General features: G+C 50.2%; 7 protein-coding genes across 7 annotated transcripts; 4 read left to right on the plus strand and 3 right to left on the minus strand.

Moving 5' to 3' along the window:
* Positions 1–52: 52 nt before the first annotated feature.
* N7477_008201 (Aspartic-type endopeptidase ctsD) lies at positions 53–1456 on the plus strand (the record flags this gene model as incomplete). The annotated part of the gene is made up of 1 exon (XM_056969864.1): positions 53–1456. The coding sequence occupies one exon, from the start codon at positions 53–55 to the stop codon at positions 1454–1456; it is 1404 nt and encodes a 467-aa protein (XP_056819896.1).
* Positions 1457–2581: 1125 nt separating this feature from the next.
* N7477_008202 (uncharacterized protein) lies at positions 2582–3145 on the minus strand (the record flags this gene model as incomplete). The annotated part of the gene is made up of 2 exons (XM_056969865.1): positions 2582–2970; positions 3064–3145. 2 exons carry the CDS (start codon positions 3143–3145, stop codon positions 2582–2584), a joined length of 471 nt encoding a protein of 156 aa, XP_056819897.1.
* Positions 3146–3734: 589 nt separating this feature from the next.
* On the plus strand, positions 3735–5290 carry N7477_008203 (putative acyl-CoA thioester hydrolase; the record flags this gene model as incomplete). The annotated part of the gene is made up of 4 exons (XM_056969866.1): positions 3735–4040; positions 4099–4460; positions 4509–4690; positions 4743–5290. The coding sequence occupies 4 exons, from the start codon at positions 3735–3737 to the stop codon at positions 5288–5290; spliced, it is 1398 nt and encodes a 465-aa protein (XP_056819898.1).
* A 1490-nt stretch (positions 5291–6780) lies between these two features.
* Positions 6781–7182, plus strand: N7477_008204 (uncharacterized protein; the record flags this gene model as incomplete). The annotated part of the gene is made up of 1 exon (XM_056969867.1): positions 6781–7182. One exon carries the CDS (start codon positions 6781–6783, stop codon positions 7180–7182), a length of 402 nt encoding a protein of 133 aa, XP_056819899.1.
* Positions 7183–8457: 1275 nt separating this feature from the next.
* Positions 8458–10637, minus strand: znfA (putative C2H2 finger domain protein; the record flags this gene model as incomplete). The annotated part of the gene is made up of 2 exons (XM_056969868.1): positions 8458–8989; positions 9043–10637. The coding sequence occupies 2 exons, from the start codon at positions 10635–10637 to the stop codon at positions 8458–8460; spliced, it is 2127 nt and encodes a 708-aa protein (XP_056819900.1).
* Positions 10638–14441: 3804 nt separating this feature from the next.
* dspC (dual specificity phosphatase YVH1) lies at positions 14442–15961 on the plus strand (the record flags this gene model as incomplete). The annotated part of the gene is made up of 4 exons (XM_056969869.1): positions 14442–14515; positions 14633–14854; positions 15131–15481; positions 15535–15961. 4 exons carry the CDS (start codon positions 14442–14444, stop codon positions 15959–15961), a joined length of 1074 nt encoding a protein of 357 aa, XP_056819901.1.
* Positions 15962–19197: 3236 nt separating this feature from the next.
* Positions 19198–19961, minus strand: N7477_008207 (AAA-ATPase Vps4-associated 1 family protein; the record flags this gene model as incomplete). The annotated part of the gene is made up of 3 exons (XM_056969870.1): positions 19198–19306; positions 19460–19755; positions 19848–19961. 3 exons carry the CDS (start codon positions 19959–19961, stop codon positions 19198–19200), a joined length of 519 nt encoding a protein of 172 aa, XP_056819902.1.
* Between the last annotated feature and the right edge of the window lie 188 nt (positions 19962–20149).

Raw genomic sequence — 20149 nt, forward strand, 5'->3', positions numbered from 1 at the left:
TGTTGATCCGATGTCGTTCGAGTTCCTGCGCCTTTAGATTCTTCTCGAGATCATGCGTTTTTCACCATGTCTGCTCGTCGCCGGCCTTTCGACCGGCGTGCACGCCTTCTACCCGTGGGAATTGAAAGTGGAAACTGGTGTATTGCGCCGCTTCATGCCATGGACTCTGCTTCCTTCAGCCGAGGATGATATCTCCGTCAAGAAGCCACTGACCTTCGACATCAAGAAAGCCTCCGTTCGTCGCGACACCTACTCAATCGTCGAAGCCAATATACCGACTTTACCGCACAGTGCGCCACTAGACCAAGATGGATTGGACTATTCTTACTTCGCCGTAGTGCAAGTTGGTTCACAAAAGGAGGAAATGTGGCTCGCCTTGGATACCGGTTCCCCTAGCAGTTGGGTTTTCGGCACTAGCTGCACGGACAGCATCTGTACGAGTCATCATACATGGAATAAGTCTGAGTCGAGCAGCTACATCTCGAACAGCTCCTCCTACAGCATCGGTTACGGAAGCGGAAACGTATCGATGGATCTGGGGCAGGACATATGGTCCGTTGCGGATATGGATGTGACATTCACTTTCGGATCGGCATGGTCGGTGGCTAAGTCATTTGCAAACTACCCCATTGACGGCATTTTGGGCTTGGGGCGATCGCATGTCGATGGCTGGACTATTCCTTCCTTCATGGACGTTGTTGCCTCGAAGGCTTTGCTTAGCTCCAACGTTGTCGGCTTTAGTTTGTCGCGTGCTGCGGACGATGTGAAGGACGGCGAGGTCAATTTTGGTACTATTGATAATGCCAAGTTTGATGGTAATATCAGCTACACTGCGACCAATCAAAACCGCTGGACCATTCCCCTCGATGATGTTTACGTGAACGGCCAAGCCGTCAACTTCAGCGGAAAGTCCGCCACCATCGACACTGGCACCACCTATATTCTGATCCCCCCGGCTGACGCAGCTTCTCTCTTCGCCCTTATCCCCGGTTCCTCGAAGTCGGATGAGAACTATATCATTCCTTGTAACACGAAGGCCACTCTGGAGTTTGAATTCTCTGGTATAAAGTACTCTATTGAGCCGGAGGATTACATCGGCGCGTCCAGCACCGGTGGTTGTGTTTCAACCATTGTTGGCCACCAATCTGCTGGAGCAGACACTTGGCTTGTCGGAGACGTTTTCTTGAAGAATGTTTACACTGTCTTCGACTTCGATAACGTACGGATCGGCTTTGGAGGACGACTGGTCAATTCCACGTCTGTAAATGGCACCTTGTCTTCCACTAGCACCACCGAAACCAATTCCACTGCCGCGGCCACCGAAAGCTCTACGAATGCTGCTGCTGTGTCAGGCTCGACTTCCACGACGGCTGTTGCCACTGGCTCGGCGTCCCATCTCTCTCTCGGCCTGGGCTCTTCGCTGCTCATGACCGTTGCATCTATACTCTTCCTATAAGCATAACGCGTCCTCATCTCAATCATCGATTTCTCGCCATTTGCTATTGCAGCCTCTGCCATCCTCGATCTTCAACATTTCATTGCACATTGTCCACAGTTCATACCGGCGTTTTTTGTTCATACCCTTGAGTCTGGCGCATACGTTCCGAGACCATCTCGTCCCACTCACCGACATTCGTTCCATGTGGGTGATACCCATTGCACATACCGCCCGAACATCTCCGGCGAGATAATACCTTCGTTTCTTGCACTTAGAGCTGCAGCCTCTTTGCACACATTACAAACACTTCATATGCCTTAGAACGGCCCACCATGTCACCATGTACAATTAGAACAAGATTTCCTTGAGAGAAACAAAGCACACGTGTAGTCAATGACTTCTATCTACTGCAATTCAAGACCATCACAGAACCTTCTCGGGACAACGAGTAAGACTTTGGACCCGACTCTGTACAATCATTAGCATACAGATTCTCAACACTCCAAGTAGGCAAAGAAAACTTACCAACTTCTCTTTGTCAAAATCCTCCCCCGTAATACTCAACTCCTAAATCCACAACCTGCCCACAAACGCAAACTTCGCACCAAGTGCAAGCATCTTAATAACATCACTCGCCCCTCTCACCCCCGAATCAGCCATAATATAGATCTTCTCCCCAACGACCTCAACAATCTCCTCCAGAGCATCAAGTCTAGCAACAGCCCCACCAATCTGCCCTCCAGCAAGACTACTCACCACAATACCGTCCACTCCCAGGTCAACACTATTCTCATATCCTTCACACTCCGAAACCCCTAATCGCAAACGGCCGCTCGCCCGAAAACCTTTTCCATTGCTCAATCAGCCACGGGCATATCTCCCACAATCACGCCCGTCCATGCCAGACAGAATCAATCCATTCCGTACTCGCCGCCAAAATATCCTTGTGCGGATCAATGCCATCCCCCGCACGGCGTTTCCGGCAAACAGGATCCGTCAGACCCAATTCAGCACCAAAACCACAATAGAAAGCGTGAATCTAGGTCGCAACATCGTCATGTCTCTAGCCAAGTTGCCATGTACCCGTCTTTAGAATCAAAGTGTCGAAGCCCGCGTTCCATGCCCGATTCCACAACGACAACGTTAGTTCGTCGTCGTGGGGCATGTAAAGTTGACAGCGGACTCGTTTGCCTCGGCGACTTTTTCAATTGATGTATTTCCTGCCGTGGAGAGGCAGTAGCGCAGATTGAGTTCTCCGGCGACTTGCGAAACGGCTGCTTCGCCGGCTGGGTGATTGATCTTGTTGATTCCAATCGGGGCGAAGCCTATGAGGGCAGAGAAAAGTTGACCGAATATTTCGGTGCCGGTGTCACGGTTGATCGTGTCGACTAGACGGCTGGGGATGATGCGGTGTCGATAGAAGGATTGTCTGTTTGTGAGGTGGGTGTTTGACATTCCGGCGTTGGAGGATGCATAGTACCAGCCTCCTTCGGGAGAGCTTTTCTTTGGCTTATTCTTCATGCTTTGGGGGGCTTGGCTGTTGTTAATTCGTTGAAAGGAAACATTTCGAGGAGATTAATATATAGAATACTGGTGTTAAAGAGTGGTGTTTGGCCTTGATTGACCCTTTTGGAAGTCCTCGCGCTGGTACAGGCCCCGTTGCGGAGTATTTTTGGACTTAATATTCGGGTTGGTGGGATCACTCATGATTGCAAATGGCTTGAATTGTTTGGATTGGGACTTTATGAGCTGAAGATTGTTCGGGAGAAATTCTTTTGTGTCTTGATTGACTTCATATAGATGCTCTTGGAAGTATCTGACCAATGATCTCGAGCCAGATCTTGTTTGAGAGCTTCACGGTTGAGGAACCCTGACTGCAAATGGACATACACACAAGCGTATATATATATATATATATATAAAAGCATATATTTATTTCTCTACACAGGCCAAGCTTCCGCCGCACAGGGGTTAAGCCGTGGTGGTCTGCCGGTACGCCGATTCGGGTTGACTGATTTCCGACATCTGCGGCTGGCATTCTACTAAATCACAGCGAACTTCCAGACCATAGAGCAAATGGATCAGACATTATCCGCATTTAAATCTCAATTAAATAAAAATTCTGTCACACCTTATTACCAACGAGAACTATACAACCCGAAATGTTCGGCACTTTGGCCCCGAGAATCTCCGGATTGCCGAGCGCTAACCCGATTAGGAGCGACTGTGGGCATCTCTCGGCTTCGTCGTCATAGCTATCTTCATTCTTCCATCTACACCCTAGCATATACGCAAAATGTTTAGTCTCGCAGGAACAAGGACTGCGATTGTCCGCTCAAAGAAGCTCTCGGCGGTTGTGCTGCCTGTACGCGCTGTCGCCGCCACGCAATTGCCCAGCTCGCATCCTCGGGACTTCCACTCCACGCCAACAAATGCCGCGTTCAGACCTACCTGGATGCCGATGCGCGTCAAGACGGCTTGGATTGATGCTTTGACGGCCAGTCGGGAAGCCGCAAAGGCTGCGAAGGATGGTGAGCCCGAGGCACCGAGAGTGAAGCCGGATTTGACGCCGAAGAAGACGTCCGACAGCTTTTACAGTGCTGTATGTATTCTCAAAAAGTTCAAACATTAAGATTCTTTCGTTAAGACGCTTGATACAGGTATTGCCTTTGGGTCAAGATAAGTGGCTCTTGGACCACTACCTCAATTCTAGCGGTCACATCCGACTTGGCTCTTTGTTGATGGACCTCGATGCTCTTGCGGGTATTGTTGCGTACCGCCACACTGGTGATGGCGTCAGTACTGTGACTGCTGCTGTTGATCGTATCACTATTGAGCATCCGCTAATGGAGATAAGCGATCTTGAGCTTACTGGTCGGGTATCCTATGCGACGGGACGATCCAGTATGGAGATTTCATGCCAGGTGTCTAAGGCTCGGGCAGAGGGTGAACCTGCGAAGCCTGAAGACGTTCTGATAACCTGTGCTTTCACAATGGTGTCGCTAGACCCGGTTACTAAGAAGTAAGTGTTCATAGTCGGTACTATGTACCTCATACTAATCGTTAATAGGCCCGTTCCTGTGGCACCCCTGATCATCGAGACGGAAGAGGAGAAAGAGTTCTTCAGGAAAGGCGAAGAGAATTCCAAAGCCAAAAAGGCTCTCCGCACTCGCAGTCTCCTTGAGACGTCTCCTGACGCCGAGGAAAGCGACCTAATCCACGCAATGTGGACAAAAGAGATGTCCTATCCGAGTGAGCAACCCATCCTGCAGAATCCACACCAACGTATACCTAACAACTGCAGACCCCCAAGTCCCCGCTACCCGCCCCAACAACCAAGTCTACATGAGCGACACCGTTCTCAAATCCGCCATGATTATGCAACCCCAATACCGCAACCGCCACAACTTCATGATCTTCGGTGGTTTCCTCCTGAAACAAACCTTTGAGCTAGCCTTCTGCTGCGCTGCCTCCTTCGCGCACGCTCGGCCCAACTTCCTCGCTCTTGACCCCTCAACTTTCGAGAACCCCGTACCTGTCGGCAGCGTGCTCTATCTGCGCGCCACGATAGCGTACACTGAGCCTGAGGAGCGTGAAGACGGGGGTAAGTTCACCCGTGTGCAGGTGCGCGTCGATTCCAAGGTTCGGGACGTGGAGCATGGAACGAAGAAGTCGACTGGTATGTTCAACTATACTTTCTTGGTTGAGGGGGATGTCAACGTCATGCCGAAGAGTTACGGGGAGTTTATGCTCTGGACGGATGCGAGGAGGAGGGCGAGGAACGCGGCTGCGATTGATCCTGGGCATAAGAGTAGTGCATTGCGGAGTATCCAGGACAGTGTTACTGAGTAGATGTACGTATGCTAGGGGTCTAGTATCACTAATAGAATGTTTCAGTACGGTTTGTTCATTGAATAATAGTATCGGGGCTCAGCTCTTTTCGGAGTCTTACGATGTACAATCTCGTAAGACATTATCCTTGATAAATATTGCGAGAAGAATCAACTTTCTACCCCAGTCGACACTTGTTGCAAAAAGAACAGGGGACTCTAAAGTCTGGAATACAAATTTGACAGTCATGTTTTGTTGCCGTGTAGAGCTATGAAAAGTGTTATTTTGATCCACGAAGTCAGTATGGCGTTCATGTTCCTGTAATGTGGTAAATTGAGTGATTTGGCCAGACTTGGGCTAATACACTCATGCGCACTCCGCGGCAAGTTCCATTGTAAGAACCTCCTAGGGAGCAGTAATACCGAGCGAGGTGAAATCAAAATCACCCTTCATGGTGGTTTTATATCTGTGGCAGATAGCAGCCACAAGCGAATTCATTTCTGCCATTGCACGACTTCAAAGTATCAATAAGAAAGTGACCGAAAACATGATCAGGTCTGGAATCGAAGGCACATGACCCATTGCATTCTGATGCACGTCCTAACTTCGCTAGAGAAAGGCCAGAACCATCTTTTCATCTCTGATAAATTATTAATACAGCGCTCCGGATTGAACTTTGATAGATATCTCAAAACCTCGGCATTGCCATACAGGAAGTAAGGAGACATGGAAACAATTATCTCTGCTGGAACAAGATATCTATCAATCATCTTCGACACAGGGAGTGGTTGTGGCTCAGTTTCTGACAATAGAGTGTGCAGCCGTACCGTATCTTTGATCATTGCATCAACGTTAGGTCAATTTGGTACTTGCTTCCTGTCGCTGGAGGTCTTTCGCTAATCAGGCTTTCTTCAGCTACATTTTGAATTCACTCAATGAGAGTTGCTTCTTGAAATTCCTTATGCCCCGGTCGTGGAAGGGACCAGTAAGGTATAGCTGATTGTATCAATGCCAGCCAGAAGATGATCAGCACACTCTGACACAATGTGCATATCGTCAACACCCTCTCCCTTGTTAGACTTATGGTGATTCCGCACCTTGGCTATTAGAAAGCTCAAGCCCTAAAATACGGTGAAAAATCAATTAGAAAGGAATAAAAAAAGACCAAAGTGGCTCAGCCTCAGAGGCTTAAAAGGACATTTTCCGCAGTGTCATGATTGTGGGTCTTCAACAGTTCCAATATCCTTAAAGAATTCGGCAAAAGATACGAGAATCACCATCCGGAGTCCCAGCACGCCGGCGAGTGCGTCCACGAGCCTCTCTGACAATATAGAGGCTTGGTCCGCGTCTCTCAATCCTAGGAAGAGGACGCTCAGTAACTATAGGAAGTTTCGTCACTCCATGAATAGAGACGTCGTCGCAAAGGGTATCCGATAGCGTGCTCCAACTGGTCCTATGTTCCTCTTGTATAGAGGGATCGCGGCCATGTCCATGATCTTGGCTACACAGACATGGATGGCCGTGGTGTCGATGGCTCTCGTAATGGCCCTCACGGCCATTGCTATGTGGGGGTTGGCTCTGGCTTCGAGTCGTCCGGTTTGACCGATTTCGAGATCGAACGAGTTGAATTGACTCGCTGCGATCTTCAACGCTCCGAGGTGGATGGATCTCAGTTTGGCTTTCCCTGGTTCTATCGTGGCCATGGCTTGAGCGACTCCGCTTCATACCTTTTGCTTCGCGGGCCAACAAAGCAACGGCACGATTTATTGAGACTGGACCAGTGTAATGAAGACTATATTCGAAGGTCGGATTTCCTTGTTCCCAGACTTCAATGCGAGGTGTGCTTCGCGCGGGAGAGGAGGATGGTGATGGCGATCGCGCATCTTTGTGGTCAGGAAACCTCCTGGAAGTAGCTTAGCATGAACGTGAAACCAGCACATCGGCGCTGCTCACCATCGTTCTGACATCTTTGTCATGAGGGACTCTTTCTGGATGACCAGAATTGATCTCGCCTAACGCGCAGTTGTGAGGGAAGGGAAATTACGAAATACATTGGGACCGTACGGCGTGGAAGATGCGATGTGGAAGGTACGGTGGACAGAAGAACTTCCTGAACATGAATCGAAACCATCCGAGCAATGTGCAGAGATCAGCTTACGAGAAAGTGGGACATATGTCAGGGACGGTCAAGATAGCAATGCCAGTATGTGGATTCTAAAAGGCCATGAAATGTTCATTATGAAGTGCGAAATCCAGGTGAAAAGGTTTCTTCATGTCGCTGTCCCTCCGGCCTCCAATGAGGCCCAATGTGCTTCCTTTTGCAAGTTTAAGGCTCTAAGCCGGGCAGGACACGGCCCAGAAGTAAATGAAGATGAAGTTTCTCTGCTGTATGCTCAGTTCCAATGACCTCGACCATGAAGCTTGCGATGTTGGGGGTTATGTCCGCATCCTCGCTCTCCGGCTTCCCACCCCGCATAAGATATAAGAAATACATAATGTACAGATAAGAGTAGTCAGGACCGCGTATAGTTTCTCGATTCGGTTTTTTTCGAATGTTTTGGAGCGACGAAGTAATAAGTAGAATACCATATATACAACGCCTCAGTCGCCCTGACGTACCACGTGTATTTATAAAATGGCCAACGGGAATGCCAAAGAATCCCAAGGGAAAAATATGTGTATAAACAAAATGAAGACGCAAGACGCAAGACGCGAGACGCAAAACCCAACCCCCACCGTGATCCGACTCCACCGATGACAATAAAAGAAAGCGACTCCGCTTGGAGGATGATAGTTCCTCCCGGGTAATGCAACCAGGTATAAGATACCCAAATCCTAGGAAACTTAGAACTCCCTTCCGGTCAAATGGCAAAAATGATTTCGTGTAACTTCGTGATATCCTTGGACTGTCCTTCGCTTTGCTGAGGAGGAAGGCGGGATAGTTCAGTCGATGATGACAGTAGTAATTCTGCTGCGGTGCAGAAGAGTGTGAGGTGAGTTGATGGTGTGAGAGATGAAGGAAGGTGAGTGTGCATAATTGGAGAAAGGTGCACAGAGTGAATATGTAAATCTGGGGAAGCACCAAGACGTGTAATGTTTGGCTTGGCTCCATTGGCGTTCATGCTTGAGCAGAGCCGACAAAGCTGGCAAGAAAACAGGCCTTAGAAGCCCTTGACGAACATAGTTCATCATTGCTCACTGGGAACCTCATCGATAGTATTCGAGGTCAAAGATCCCGAATTCGACTGCGCCTGACCAGCCGCACTAGCACTGGAACCAGACCTATCTCTCGGTTCGGGCGGCGCTTCCTCTTTCATGCAAGCATTCTCCAAGATGTTCGTCCACTTTCCACTTGTCCCTGCATGACTATGCTTCAAATGCTGGCGGAAGTGATCCGCACGGAAAAACTTCTTTGCGTTATTGCATTCGCCGAATTTATGCACGCTAGTCAAATGTTCAAATCGACGGTCCCAATCGGGACGTGGAAAATTCGTGAATTCTTCACCACAGTACCCGCATGTGTCGTGAGAGGGTCCGGCGGGAGTTTGGCAGGACGATGAGACGGAGCCGTGAAAGGCGGCTTGGAAGCTTCGAAGGGCGGCGCAAGACCAGGAATGGCGACGGAGATGGAGGGAGTTTTGGTGGCGCTCAGCTTCGTTTTTGTTTTTGAATCGGTTGCTGCAGTATTGGCACGCGTATTGCTTTTCCATCTCATGGGCCCTGAAATGGGGTTAGCAGGTGTTCAAAGGAACTGCGCGAGGGGAAATTCTTACCGGAGATCGTCTGGATTGTCGAATTTCTTGGGCTTTTTGGGACAACAATCGCAGATGTATAGACCACTGATCTTCAGAGGGGCCTTGGGAATGCTGAGGATGGGTGCCATGGGCACTTTGCCCGTAGAGTCTGTGAGAGGGGGCTCGAGGGAGTGGGTGCCCCGGGGGATGGTCACGAGTGCTACTGGGGAGCTAGGATTTAAGATGGACTTTTCGTGATAGGTGTCGAGGTCGGAATTGGGAGATAGTCCCCCGGGAGAGGGTCGGTCGTATGGCGAGAGGCTGGTCATGCTGCTTCCTCCGATGGACAGCGCAGACGAGTAAGAACCGGAAGTCCGAATACTCAGGGAGGATGCAGCGGAAAGAGTCCTTTGGCTAGTTGGATAGCCGCTGTTGTTTACCGACAACGTATTCGTGAATGGATGCCCACTCGTCCTGCGTTGAGAAAGATCGCCATTGCTCGTGGCCAGGTGAAGGGTATTTCTATCGTCGCTGATAGGCTCCCGGGGAGGCGACGATGCTCGTCGCTTCATGCCCTGCTTGGAGCCCTCTGGATACGGAGGAGTAGGCTCACGGAGTACGAACTGTCGCGGCGGCGCGGGGTCATCTGGGGCAAATTCACCTTCAATGTCCGAGAATACGGCCTGATCATAACTTCCCCGATTTGATCGGCTGGGCAGGCTGACGCTGTCTTCTCGGGAAGGTGTCGTTCCTCGATATCGCCGTCGCCCAATATCCCGCATGTATGTAGAGTCATAGTCCATTGCCGATGAAGGAGCAGTACTCTCGACACTTGGGCTGCGACCGCCTTCAAGATACTCCTTCCAGCTCATCTTACTCATAGGAGATACGCCTCCAGCCGATTGAGGGCTGTTGTACCACTTCACATCGAGAGTTGAGCCTTCCGATGGCCCCGGCGAGGGCAAATTGCTAGATGTACGCGACGGAACAGTAAGTGCTGGAATGGACCCTCGGTGGTCAATGGAGCCCCGGTGATCTGATCCATGCCCGAGGGATCCATGTGGCGAAAGCGAGTTGCCAATTTTCGAAAGAAGATGCTGATCATAAGCGTTTGACGAGTCCTTCACACTTCGCAATGAGAAGTCTCGCTCGCCCTTGAGAATCGGGCCTGTTGAGCTGACAGCTATAGAACTTGGGAATCCGTCATCTGTTGGAGGAGGCGGCTCAATCTTAATCTGCGCCTCAGGACTGCGTGTGATTGGCACTCCACCGTGCCTTCCTTCCAGTTCATCTACCGCCATAGGATCGCTTCTAGGTACCGCATCGGGCCTTCGATGGCCACCAAATAAACTCGAATTCGGATTGATTGGGGGAAGTGCATTTATCGATCGTCCAGGATTTCCATGCACCCAGCCAGCGTCATAACCGTTCTCCAAATCGCGGATCCTCGAGGGCGGAGGAAGTGGCGGGGGCGCAGTATTCATGGCGGGACGGGACGGTATAGGTAGCGGACCGTGAGAAGAGAATGGCAAATCGGGCATCATGTGAGAAGATCTATTGTCGTGGCGGTGGAGATCCTTGGATTCAAAAATGGTTGGCGAAGGGTCAAGTCGAAGGTCCATTCTAGAACGCATTCGATGGGGCGCTGCGCGTGGACATAAGGCGAGAGCTGAAGCTGAGACGGCAAAACCAAAAGTCGCAAAAAAAAAAGGGCACCAGCAGATCGAATCAAGATCCTCACGCAGCAATACCCAAACCAGTTGAGTGTAAAGGATCGGTCGTGGAACTCCGATTCCTAAGCAGACTAACCACTGATAGAAGGTCCAGCTTCTAAAGCAAATCCAAAGTGGCGAGAGCTGTCAAGAATAGTTTCTCATGCAGTCTGGGAACTAGTTGCAAGTCAGACTGGTGGAACGGGGCTGATAATGCGCGCGCAAGGAATAGGGCTGAGATTCGGAGAAACACACCTCGGGACCCTTGGGCGATTCGCCTCATGGGATAAAACGTTTGCAATAAGTGACACACAGCCTCAGTCTGTGTTCCATAGGCCCAGTCAATGGCAGTGCACGAGATCGGATTCACACATGCTCTTTTGTTTCTTTTTGGTTTTTTTGTTTTCCGACTTAGTACATAACCGTGCTCGGTCGAAAGGCAATGCGACTCGTGAGTATAAAGGTCTAGCGCGGACACCCCGCCACCAGCTGAACAATTGGTATGTTCAGGGCTGGGCTTAGTAGGAATGGTACAGCTGGGGAATTAAAAGCCCCCTGAAAAAACCCCCCCCAAGTCTCCGGCACTAGTCAGGTCAAGGAAAGGAGGAATTGAGAAGGGGAGATCGGGCAGTTAGAAGGGCTTGGGCAATGATGGCGGTGCAACCAGTTGATTGGATCCAAAAGGCTCGAGCGGACTTAAGATGGAAAGGGAGACGATCTCGGTGATCTCATCCTCACCGAACTGATGACCGAAGAAAGGGGGAAGAGTCGGGAAGCAGCGTAGGAGTAGTGGGCACAATAAGGAACTTGGAACCTACAAAGAGGCAAAAGAGGGTCGAAACATGAAAGCCGATGGGTCTTCATGCGGACTTAACCTGCCTAGGGCCTGACGTGGGCGCGAAGAGAGGCAACTTTGGTAAAGGCGCAGTGGTACGGGTATATGTATGTAAGCCACTTACAGACTTACATACCAGTACGAGCGTTGGCGGGTGGAGACCTTTGGAATAGGATCATCAGATCTCGATTACTGTCGTACCCGCGTGGGTGGTCGCCACGTTGGAAATGACACACTACGTCTTCCCCCCTGGTAAATAGGGCACAGGGCTGGGATTAAACTCTGCCTTCCCCCCGTCAGCCTTAAGGAGTACGCGGGCGTCCCGTAATTTTGACTAGGGTTCTCCAGGCACGATACCCAACCAACCGTACGCTTCGGACTATGCTGGCCCATCCGTGGTTCAGCTATTTAGGGCCATTGGTCTTCCAGACACTGGCATGATCGAAGCTAGAGGACGTTCTGGGCTTGGACCCCTTTCTCCCCATCCCTACGACATCTTATGGACCTTATGTTCAACCCGGGGTGATCTCATAGCTTCGTGAATGGTACCCAAGACAATAATCCCGGGGGAAATGATATAGATGACCCTTGACTCTAGCACATAGTAAACTTGACGCCAGAGTGGGGTGTCACTTTTGGAAGTTTCGTATATTGGACGCCTCGCGATGATCGGGCGTCCCTTGTATGTGGAGGGGGGGGGGGAGGGGCGGTTGATTTACTTGCATGTTGCATCATTTGCCAGGATGAGAGGTAGGGTGTCGCATGCAAAGCGCTTCTTCTGGGTACCGAGAAATACGATAGAACATCGCTAGTAGCGGGATCGAGACACTTCTCCTCATGAGAACCATGGTAAGCGTGGCCACTTAGGCTGTCCAAGATCGGGCCAACACAATGGACAACAAGTCGATGACCAGGCTGCGGATGAGCAAAATTACAGCAAGTAAAAGTAATGCACCGTAGAGTCTTGGTAGCCTTGGCAGTAGGCTTATATCTGCTAGGATTGTCGCTACGAGAATCCTGACCGTTCTCGGTTCGGTCATGAGCGGAGTCACGGAATCCTCACTTTGACATTGTCTCTGGATTCTGTAACTTTTGCAAAAGCCAGAGAGAACATTCCTTCCATGAGTCGGACAATGCTGAGTCGTGGGAGCCGACCCACTGATTTACTAGCGCACTCCACTTTGGGCCCATGCATGCATGCACTGCCACACTGCTGTCCGCTGTCATTTAGCGTTGGAAAGAGCATGGGGGGGCAAGGAGAATGAAAACTTGCATCACAAGTATTTGGTGATCCCTAGGCCTCGATCATATCGTCAGACCTTTAATAATACCGGATGGTAGCGCGCATTACAAAGCGCGAACAGCAGATCGACCTTCACGTTGGACGTTAACGAGAGGTGCTGACTCATTCCCTTGTGCTCCACACCTGTCGCAACTTGAGGGTCATGGATCAATTTTTCCCAATCTCTGTTTCCTATTTATCCCTGGTTCGTCATTCGCTACACAGCACCCCAATTTTCTTTTTGAAAGGGGGAGCTCGGCAAGAGTAGATTGGTTTTGCTTACAGCAATAGTCTACACCTCTTATTTCAGGGGCTACCCTATTCAGTCGGTGGGGCCCCCTTCTTATTATAAGGCCGTAGGGCCGCCTAGGTAAGCCCTATGGTCATTCTGCGTGACTATTGAACGTCCACTACCAGACACTCTCGGTACATGAAGGTCCAAATGTAGGAACGCCTGATACCCTTCAAGACATTGACTCAGTTGCCCTTGAAAAGATGCGGTCGTACGAGGCAGGATGGCGACAATACGTATACTCTTGGCATTATTCCTATTATCACTGGTCCCCCTCGAGCTGTGGCTTGCGGTTTCCCCGGGAAGCTCCAAGTCTATTAGTTACAATAAACTTTTCCCGCATTCTATGGATCATGGTCAATTCCTAGTTGCTCTGTAATTTAGTACATATCGGGACTGTACATGCATTGGAATCTACGCGATCCAAGATCGGTGTTCTGCACGGCATCAGACACTTGACTATCTGGCTTGGCACGGTCAGCGTGGATGCAGTCAGACAAGGCTGTGCTAGGCGTCAGCCTTATTTAGAAGGCTGCAATTCTCAGAGCGCGTGCGCGTCAATGCCTCGGTGAATGTGACCATTTCACTGAGTCAGGTCCAGGAGACGTCGGGAGCTGATGGCGATTCATTGTGCCTGTCTTCGCTCCAAGTTACCCGCAAATTAGAAGCACTGGGGGGGCCAGACCCCTTGCAGCCGAGCAAATCGGCTTCATTGTACCGCCCAAGGCCCCACAGCGGTGAGAACCGCTTAGCTAGGACTTTCGTCAGCTTTCACACCGAGATTTGAATTTTCTGGAACTTTCTCTTTCCGGTAAGTATTTACGAGGCTCGGATGAAAGAGGAGATGATTGGCCGGGAAGCTACGTATTCGGTGTAGCCAAAACCACGTAGTTTGAGAGTGCTTGGTTCATTCCACTCGGAAGTGCGCGGTGTCCAAGATCCAATCCCTCAAAGTGCGGAGTGACGGTCGTTCGTGGGTAGCTCCAGAGCATTGGGTTGATCCACATCAGGTAATTGGCGTAGTTGATCATATCGATAATGGGGATTGGCTGTTACGCTTTTACAGTCCTGTACTTGACTTTTGTGGGCGCTTCCCAGACCGTGAATAAAATTGTAGTGTTCATGGAGTTCACTCTGCAAGGTTCACACATGTCATGCCTGAGGCATTAGTAGTCACCTGGCCTGACAAAGCCCTTACCCTAACAGACTTTTTGAGTTTAGCAGGGCCGAGGCTCCAACTTCGTTCTAGTTGCAGGTTGCTGAAGTTAGATCTTCTTGTTGATAGTCGACGATACTAAAGCTTCCATGACGTCTCCTATGCAGGCAGACCCTGTCTTTGTGAGCGCCATGGCTATGAACCAGATTCCCGGCCATAATATTTACATTGGAGGGTGAGTCTACCGCCGTGCATCTTGCTATCTGATGGCTTTGCCTCGTTTGAAGTGGGCCTGGTGCTGAACCATGTCGCCTTGTCTTCTGTATCGCTGACCGTCATCCCCACTCTGTAGCATCTTTTGCCTCAAGAATAAAGCGGCCCTTGACCGGGCTAATATCACTCATGTGGTGTCTGTCTTGAGACTGGCTCCATCTGAAAATCTGTTCTCAGACTTCCAGCAGCACAGAATTGATATTGATGATGTTGAAGATGAAGACCTTCTCGAACATCTTCCAGCCGCGGTCAGGTTTATTCGATCCGGCCTAGACGCGGGCGGCAGCGTCCTAGTGCATTGGTAAGTTTACCCTGCTTCGCGCCTCCTGCATTTCCCCTCTCTCTCTTCTCGGCCGTCTCTGCTTCTCGGCACTTTCTCTGTCGTTTCGCGGCTTGCCTCCTACGTCATCACGTGCTGTGTCCATTGGGATCTGCACGGGGCGGAAGCATACTTCCTTCAACACAGCCCATTGGATCGTCCCTGTGTCCCTTTGCTTCTATTGCGTTCCATGTGTCGACACGGACAGGGGCAAATGGCTAGCCTTTTGCGGCAGTGCAATAACTGACGACGATCTAGTGCAATGGGAAAGTCCCGATCCGCAACTGTCTGCATTGCCTACTTGCTCCACCAGCAGCGCAGTGGGCTCACACCAGAGTCCGCTCTAGAGCTGATCCGCCAATCGCGGCCGCTCTGTGAGCCCAATGATGGCTTTATGGAGCAGCTCAACCTTTATTATGAGATGGGCTGCCCTGATGAGGTCGCAGATCACCCGGTGTACCAGCGCTGGCTGTACCGGCGCGAGGTGGAGGAAAGTGTGGCGTGTGGGCGTGCCCCGGAACTCAAGTCAGTGCGATTTGAAGACGAGCAGCCCCAGCGGCCTCAAGAACCTACCGCTCAAGTTGTGGAGCTTAAGTGTCGCAAGTGCCGGTTCGTATTCCCTTCCCGATGCGGCAAAGTCTGAGAGGCTAATTCCGACCAAGGCGTGGGATCGCGGATTCCAAGTACATTATTTCCCATGATCAGGAGAAGAAAGAGAGCAACAAGTACCGATCCAACCAGGAATGTGCTCATGTGTTTTTACATCCTATGAAGTGGATGCGTCCCAGCTTATTCCCAGAGGCCGGCCCTAATGACTACGAGGGTGATGCTCCCTTGACTGGCCGCTTGGCCTGCCCCAACACTTCCTGTGGTGCCAACATTGGCAAGTTCGCATGGCAAGGTTTGCAGTGTAATTGCGGTCAGTGGGTGGTCCCGGCCATTGGCCTTGCCAAAGCTCGAGTGGACATCGCCAATAAGGCTCCCATTCGCGGAGCAGGAAATCTTCCTCCGCCCGCACTAGGCATTCGTATGCCTCCAGGGATGCGGACTCCTGGAGCGAGTGACGGTACTGGGCGCGGGAATCTGTAAGATGTGAGATATGACACGTGAGATGATTTCTACGATCTACAATATCCTATGGCATGCATGCATGGTACTTTTTTCGAGCGATAAAATTTCTCAATTGAAAGGAAATACCCATCCACTCTTCTATTTTGCGCACCCTTTACTCGAGCATGCTATACAGAATACATTTTATTAGCCAGATGATCGACGAGGCTCCACAGGCCAATGACGAATCTTATTGACTGTGCTCTGAAGCCACCTCGCAGCCCTGCAGACGTTGTCCGCGGGCTATCATCCTTTGGGACAGGCCATGTTCCGGCCACTTGCGTCAGTGGAGGCGAGAAGCTCGCTCAGTATCACCTTACGTGAAATCCGTTCTATGCCAGGTCCACGGTGGGTATACTCATTTTAGCAGGGACAACAGTGAGGCTCTATCTCCGCCGCAGCTCCGTGACTACCATTATTTGAACAATCATTGGAGCTGTTTCAGACCAAGCAAGTGGCTGTCTGAAAAGGTTCTCATGCGCATTCACATGTTCAGCTCCTTTTTGTCTTTAGGTAAAGCTACGGAGGCTTCTAGAGCGAGACTACCCGAATAGAGAACACACTAGCGGCTCTTGCAGGTTCTTATTCGCGAACCATGTTTCTATAGTGAGCAGTCACATCTACAAGGAAGTCCATGGTGTCAGCCATCTACACATCAAGATTTCACGTCTCTCCAACCATATGCAAGTTATCAGTTTTTGCTGTGGAATAGATCCATTCCCAGTTCTAGCCTCACACTAGCTTGCCATGAGGAGAGCCCCACGATCGTGAAGCACGACGGGCAACTCCGCCCAGCCAATCGCACACCCTCGCCCACCGCGATGAGGCCAAGAGCTGGCAATCCCAAGTCTCTGAAACCCAGTTAGTCGCGCGCCAGACCAAACAACTTGAAGATCACGGTGCAACATGACTCCACACAATCTGTCAGTTCGTTTCACACAGACCAGCACAAAAACGCCAATGACGCCAGAAAACCTCGGTAATTAATTCCCCCTTGTGGATGGAGACAATTTTCCAAGGTTGGGAACAGAGAAGGAGGCTGTGCAAAAGCGGGTCTTCTTCCTATGCCTCCCGATTGGCGTTTCTTGCTGCGCTGCGTGTATTCGTAATACTTGTCATATACCCGTTCCGCTTGATTATTACTTACACCGTGCCAAACCCGTCCACAGGGGCCCTTTACCTGGATTTCATGGCTGGAAGCTTAATTCTCAATTGAATGAATAATTCAATTGTCCGGTAATTGACATGATTTACAGCCCTAGTGTCAGTCCTACGACCCATGAATCGCATGATCCTTGGGAACCCCAGGTCGATTGGCTCAAGGCCAGGAATGAAGCCGCTACATGCCCATTGGCGAGCAGATCCTAGTGGGGGTGGGGCAGTGCACTGCCTTGCAGGGGAGCTCTCAGCTTTATGGTGGAGTCCTACATACTTCCAGCCTACAATGAACGAGGTCAACGCTGATATCATAGCTTCTTTTGCAACCCTCGCTTAGTGAGGCTAGTGCTTAAACTTCTGGCCCCTGGATCTCCTTATCCGGCTAGGGTTAATGTGATCGCCTTGCATGAATCGGTGACGCTTTGCAAACTTAGGCTGTTTTGGGAGGGGGGAGGGGTCGGATCTGATAATTAAGCTGCGCTATGAAGTGATCCTGCGCAGCTAGCTGTTCACATGTTGGTGGAGCTTTTTTTGAGCCCAGCAAAATTGGATGTCAATCACGTCTGGTCAGAGTTATTCAAGAGAACTGCAGAGCTAAGCTATCTGGCTCCATGTTGACATCGCCAAACTGAAATACATCCGAGTCGCCCTTACTACATGTGACACAGCAGCCATCTATGGCCAAGGAGTGGCTGATACACTTGTCTGACTGCGCTATCGGGTACGCTAAAGCTCGTAGGGCTAGGCTAATAATCATTCCTGGATTGGGGGAGCCTGCTAGGCACCTCTCGGCGCGAGATACCCAATCTGCACGCGGGGCTCATCGACGCATCTGCATACGCCTCTAGATCAGGGTCTAGATTGAGGCATTGCTAGGCAACTGGATCACTGTATAACATATCTCAAATCATGGGGTTGATCATTGATCTGTGAGAGGAGCTATTATTAGTTGATACTTGCTCGAATACGAACACGACTGACATCTCCGGAATAAGACGGCCCTGGATTGCGCAATCTAGAGCTACAGCGGTATAGACTTCTTGACGCAACTCTAATTTTGTAGCACTAGGCAGCGCCCGGGCAGGAACTACCCGTGTTAGATCGCATCATGTAAACTCCGCCCCCATCAGAGCGTCACGAGATCCCTAGGGCCATCCAACTAAACGCCCAGCTCAGGCGCACAACTTTGCCCGGCTCGCAGAGTATCATTGGCACCGCCGAGAAACAATCTAAAGCAGTTGGAATCGAGCATAACACTGCGTTAGCCCGCTAAGGCTGATGGGGGCTAGATTCTAGAAGAGGGGTTCGCTCTAGTGCTTATGTCTAATGTACCCCACTACAAGCTCATGCAACACGTAGAGGCGGACTTGACTGAACGGGTGGTCACACTATGTCATCAGTGAGATATGTTGCTCAATGAATTTGCTAGAAATGGCAAGGGTCGGGTCAGGCGGACAGGCGGATGTAGAAGGCCTTGCAGATAGTTTGCATTTGACGATTTACATGATGAGGTGCCAGATGAGTGATATCCGATGAGCAAAAAGAGATTCTAAGCCCGGCGGAAGACCGCGAATATCCTTCCTGCAGGATTGCGAACCCTGTTTGTTTCATGTATACAGATACATCGGATCTGGAATTGGGCCTTTTGCGTATGAGGATGTTGGAGTAAGGCTCATGGTAAGGCACACTGCTGTAACGGTGGCTCAAGCTTTGCTGATTGCATCCACACTGTAACAATAAGGTTCTGCTTATGTCTTGCGGAGCGCCCATATGCGAGAATGATTCGCAGTGTTGTGGGATGGATTGCTTTGCGTGACCAGAAAGGACTCACGTTTTCCCGAAGCTCGCAACTCGTCTTTATGACACCGGTGATTGAGGGCCATTTTTTGAGGGTGAAGCACAGTCTGAGAAGGGGTGTGACGTCTCTACGAGGCTCATTACTGCAAGCGTGGCTTGAGTCAAGTAGTGTTGAGGGTCACATTCCTCGCAGCAGCATCAAGACATTGCTGGTTAGGCTGAGTCTAACGATGATGAGTTCACGAATTGTGACTTAGAGGTCACGTTTCGGGACCGAGGGGGAATAAAGCAGGGTTCTTCATTCTTTCCTGGTTCCTTTTGGCCAATTCAATATTTCGCAATCGATCAATGCGCATCTGATAGAAGTTCCTGGGACGTTGTTAGAAAAGTTTCGAGCACATAGTATGACGAAAACTTGCTTGTGAAGAGCAAATACTCTCTGAGAATCATCCACCTTAGACTCTCCAGCTTTCCGAATCGAATTAATCTGTGAAGCATTAGCCAACTCTATAGCACCCTTACTCACTTCTATGTCCAGTGACTACCTTTTCATCTCTATCTTTTTCATCCTCTTCGGAGTTACCATCTTTCTCTTTTTCCTCTGACTTGTCTTTCTCTTTATCATCTTTCTTCTCCTTACTATCCTTAGCAGCTCGCTCCTTCTTGCGTTTTTGCTTTTCCTCATATTCCTTTTTGACCTTTTCGATCTCTTTAGTCATCTCTTCTTCCTTGCGACGCGCTGCTTCTGCTTCTGCGTTAATAATAGGCGAGCAGAAATGCCGGTCTTGTAAGTGTGCTGGGCACACGTAGAAAAAGTCCTGTCTTGAATCAGCCATTGGATACATAAACTTGGATTGAAATGATTCAGACGAGCATAAATAGACGGCTCGATTGGCTAGCAAAATCATACCTTGTTATCTGGTGTGATCAACACGCTGGTTGACGGCTTGTAGCATATCAAACATGCTTTTGAAGAGGTGTCTGCGACCCGGCGCAGATGGTAGACATTCGTCAGCAGCGACATTTCCACAGCGTGAACAGCTTTGATATGTTGTCAATATGTTCACGGCACAAAAGACACGGTGACTGGCTCGGCAATGAAGGCAGATTCAGGAGGGGCTCAATATGAGGTTCTCGCGGCGATGGCTGTCATGTGACCCATGTCGAGAAGCGAAGTGTTTTACACAATATAAAACTTCCAAGAACATTGGC

The sequence above is a fragment of the Penicillium maclennaniae genome (assembly GCF_028827695.1).
Source record: "Penicillium maclennaniae strain IBT 15551 chromosome Unknown utg000007l:1.0-4884863.0:1.0-4888362.0, whole genome shotgun sequence".
NCBI classification, from domain to species: Eukaryota; Fungi; Ascomycota; class Eurotiomycetes; order Eurotiales; family Aspergillaceae; genus Penicillium; species Penicillium maclennaniae.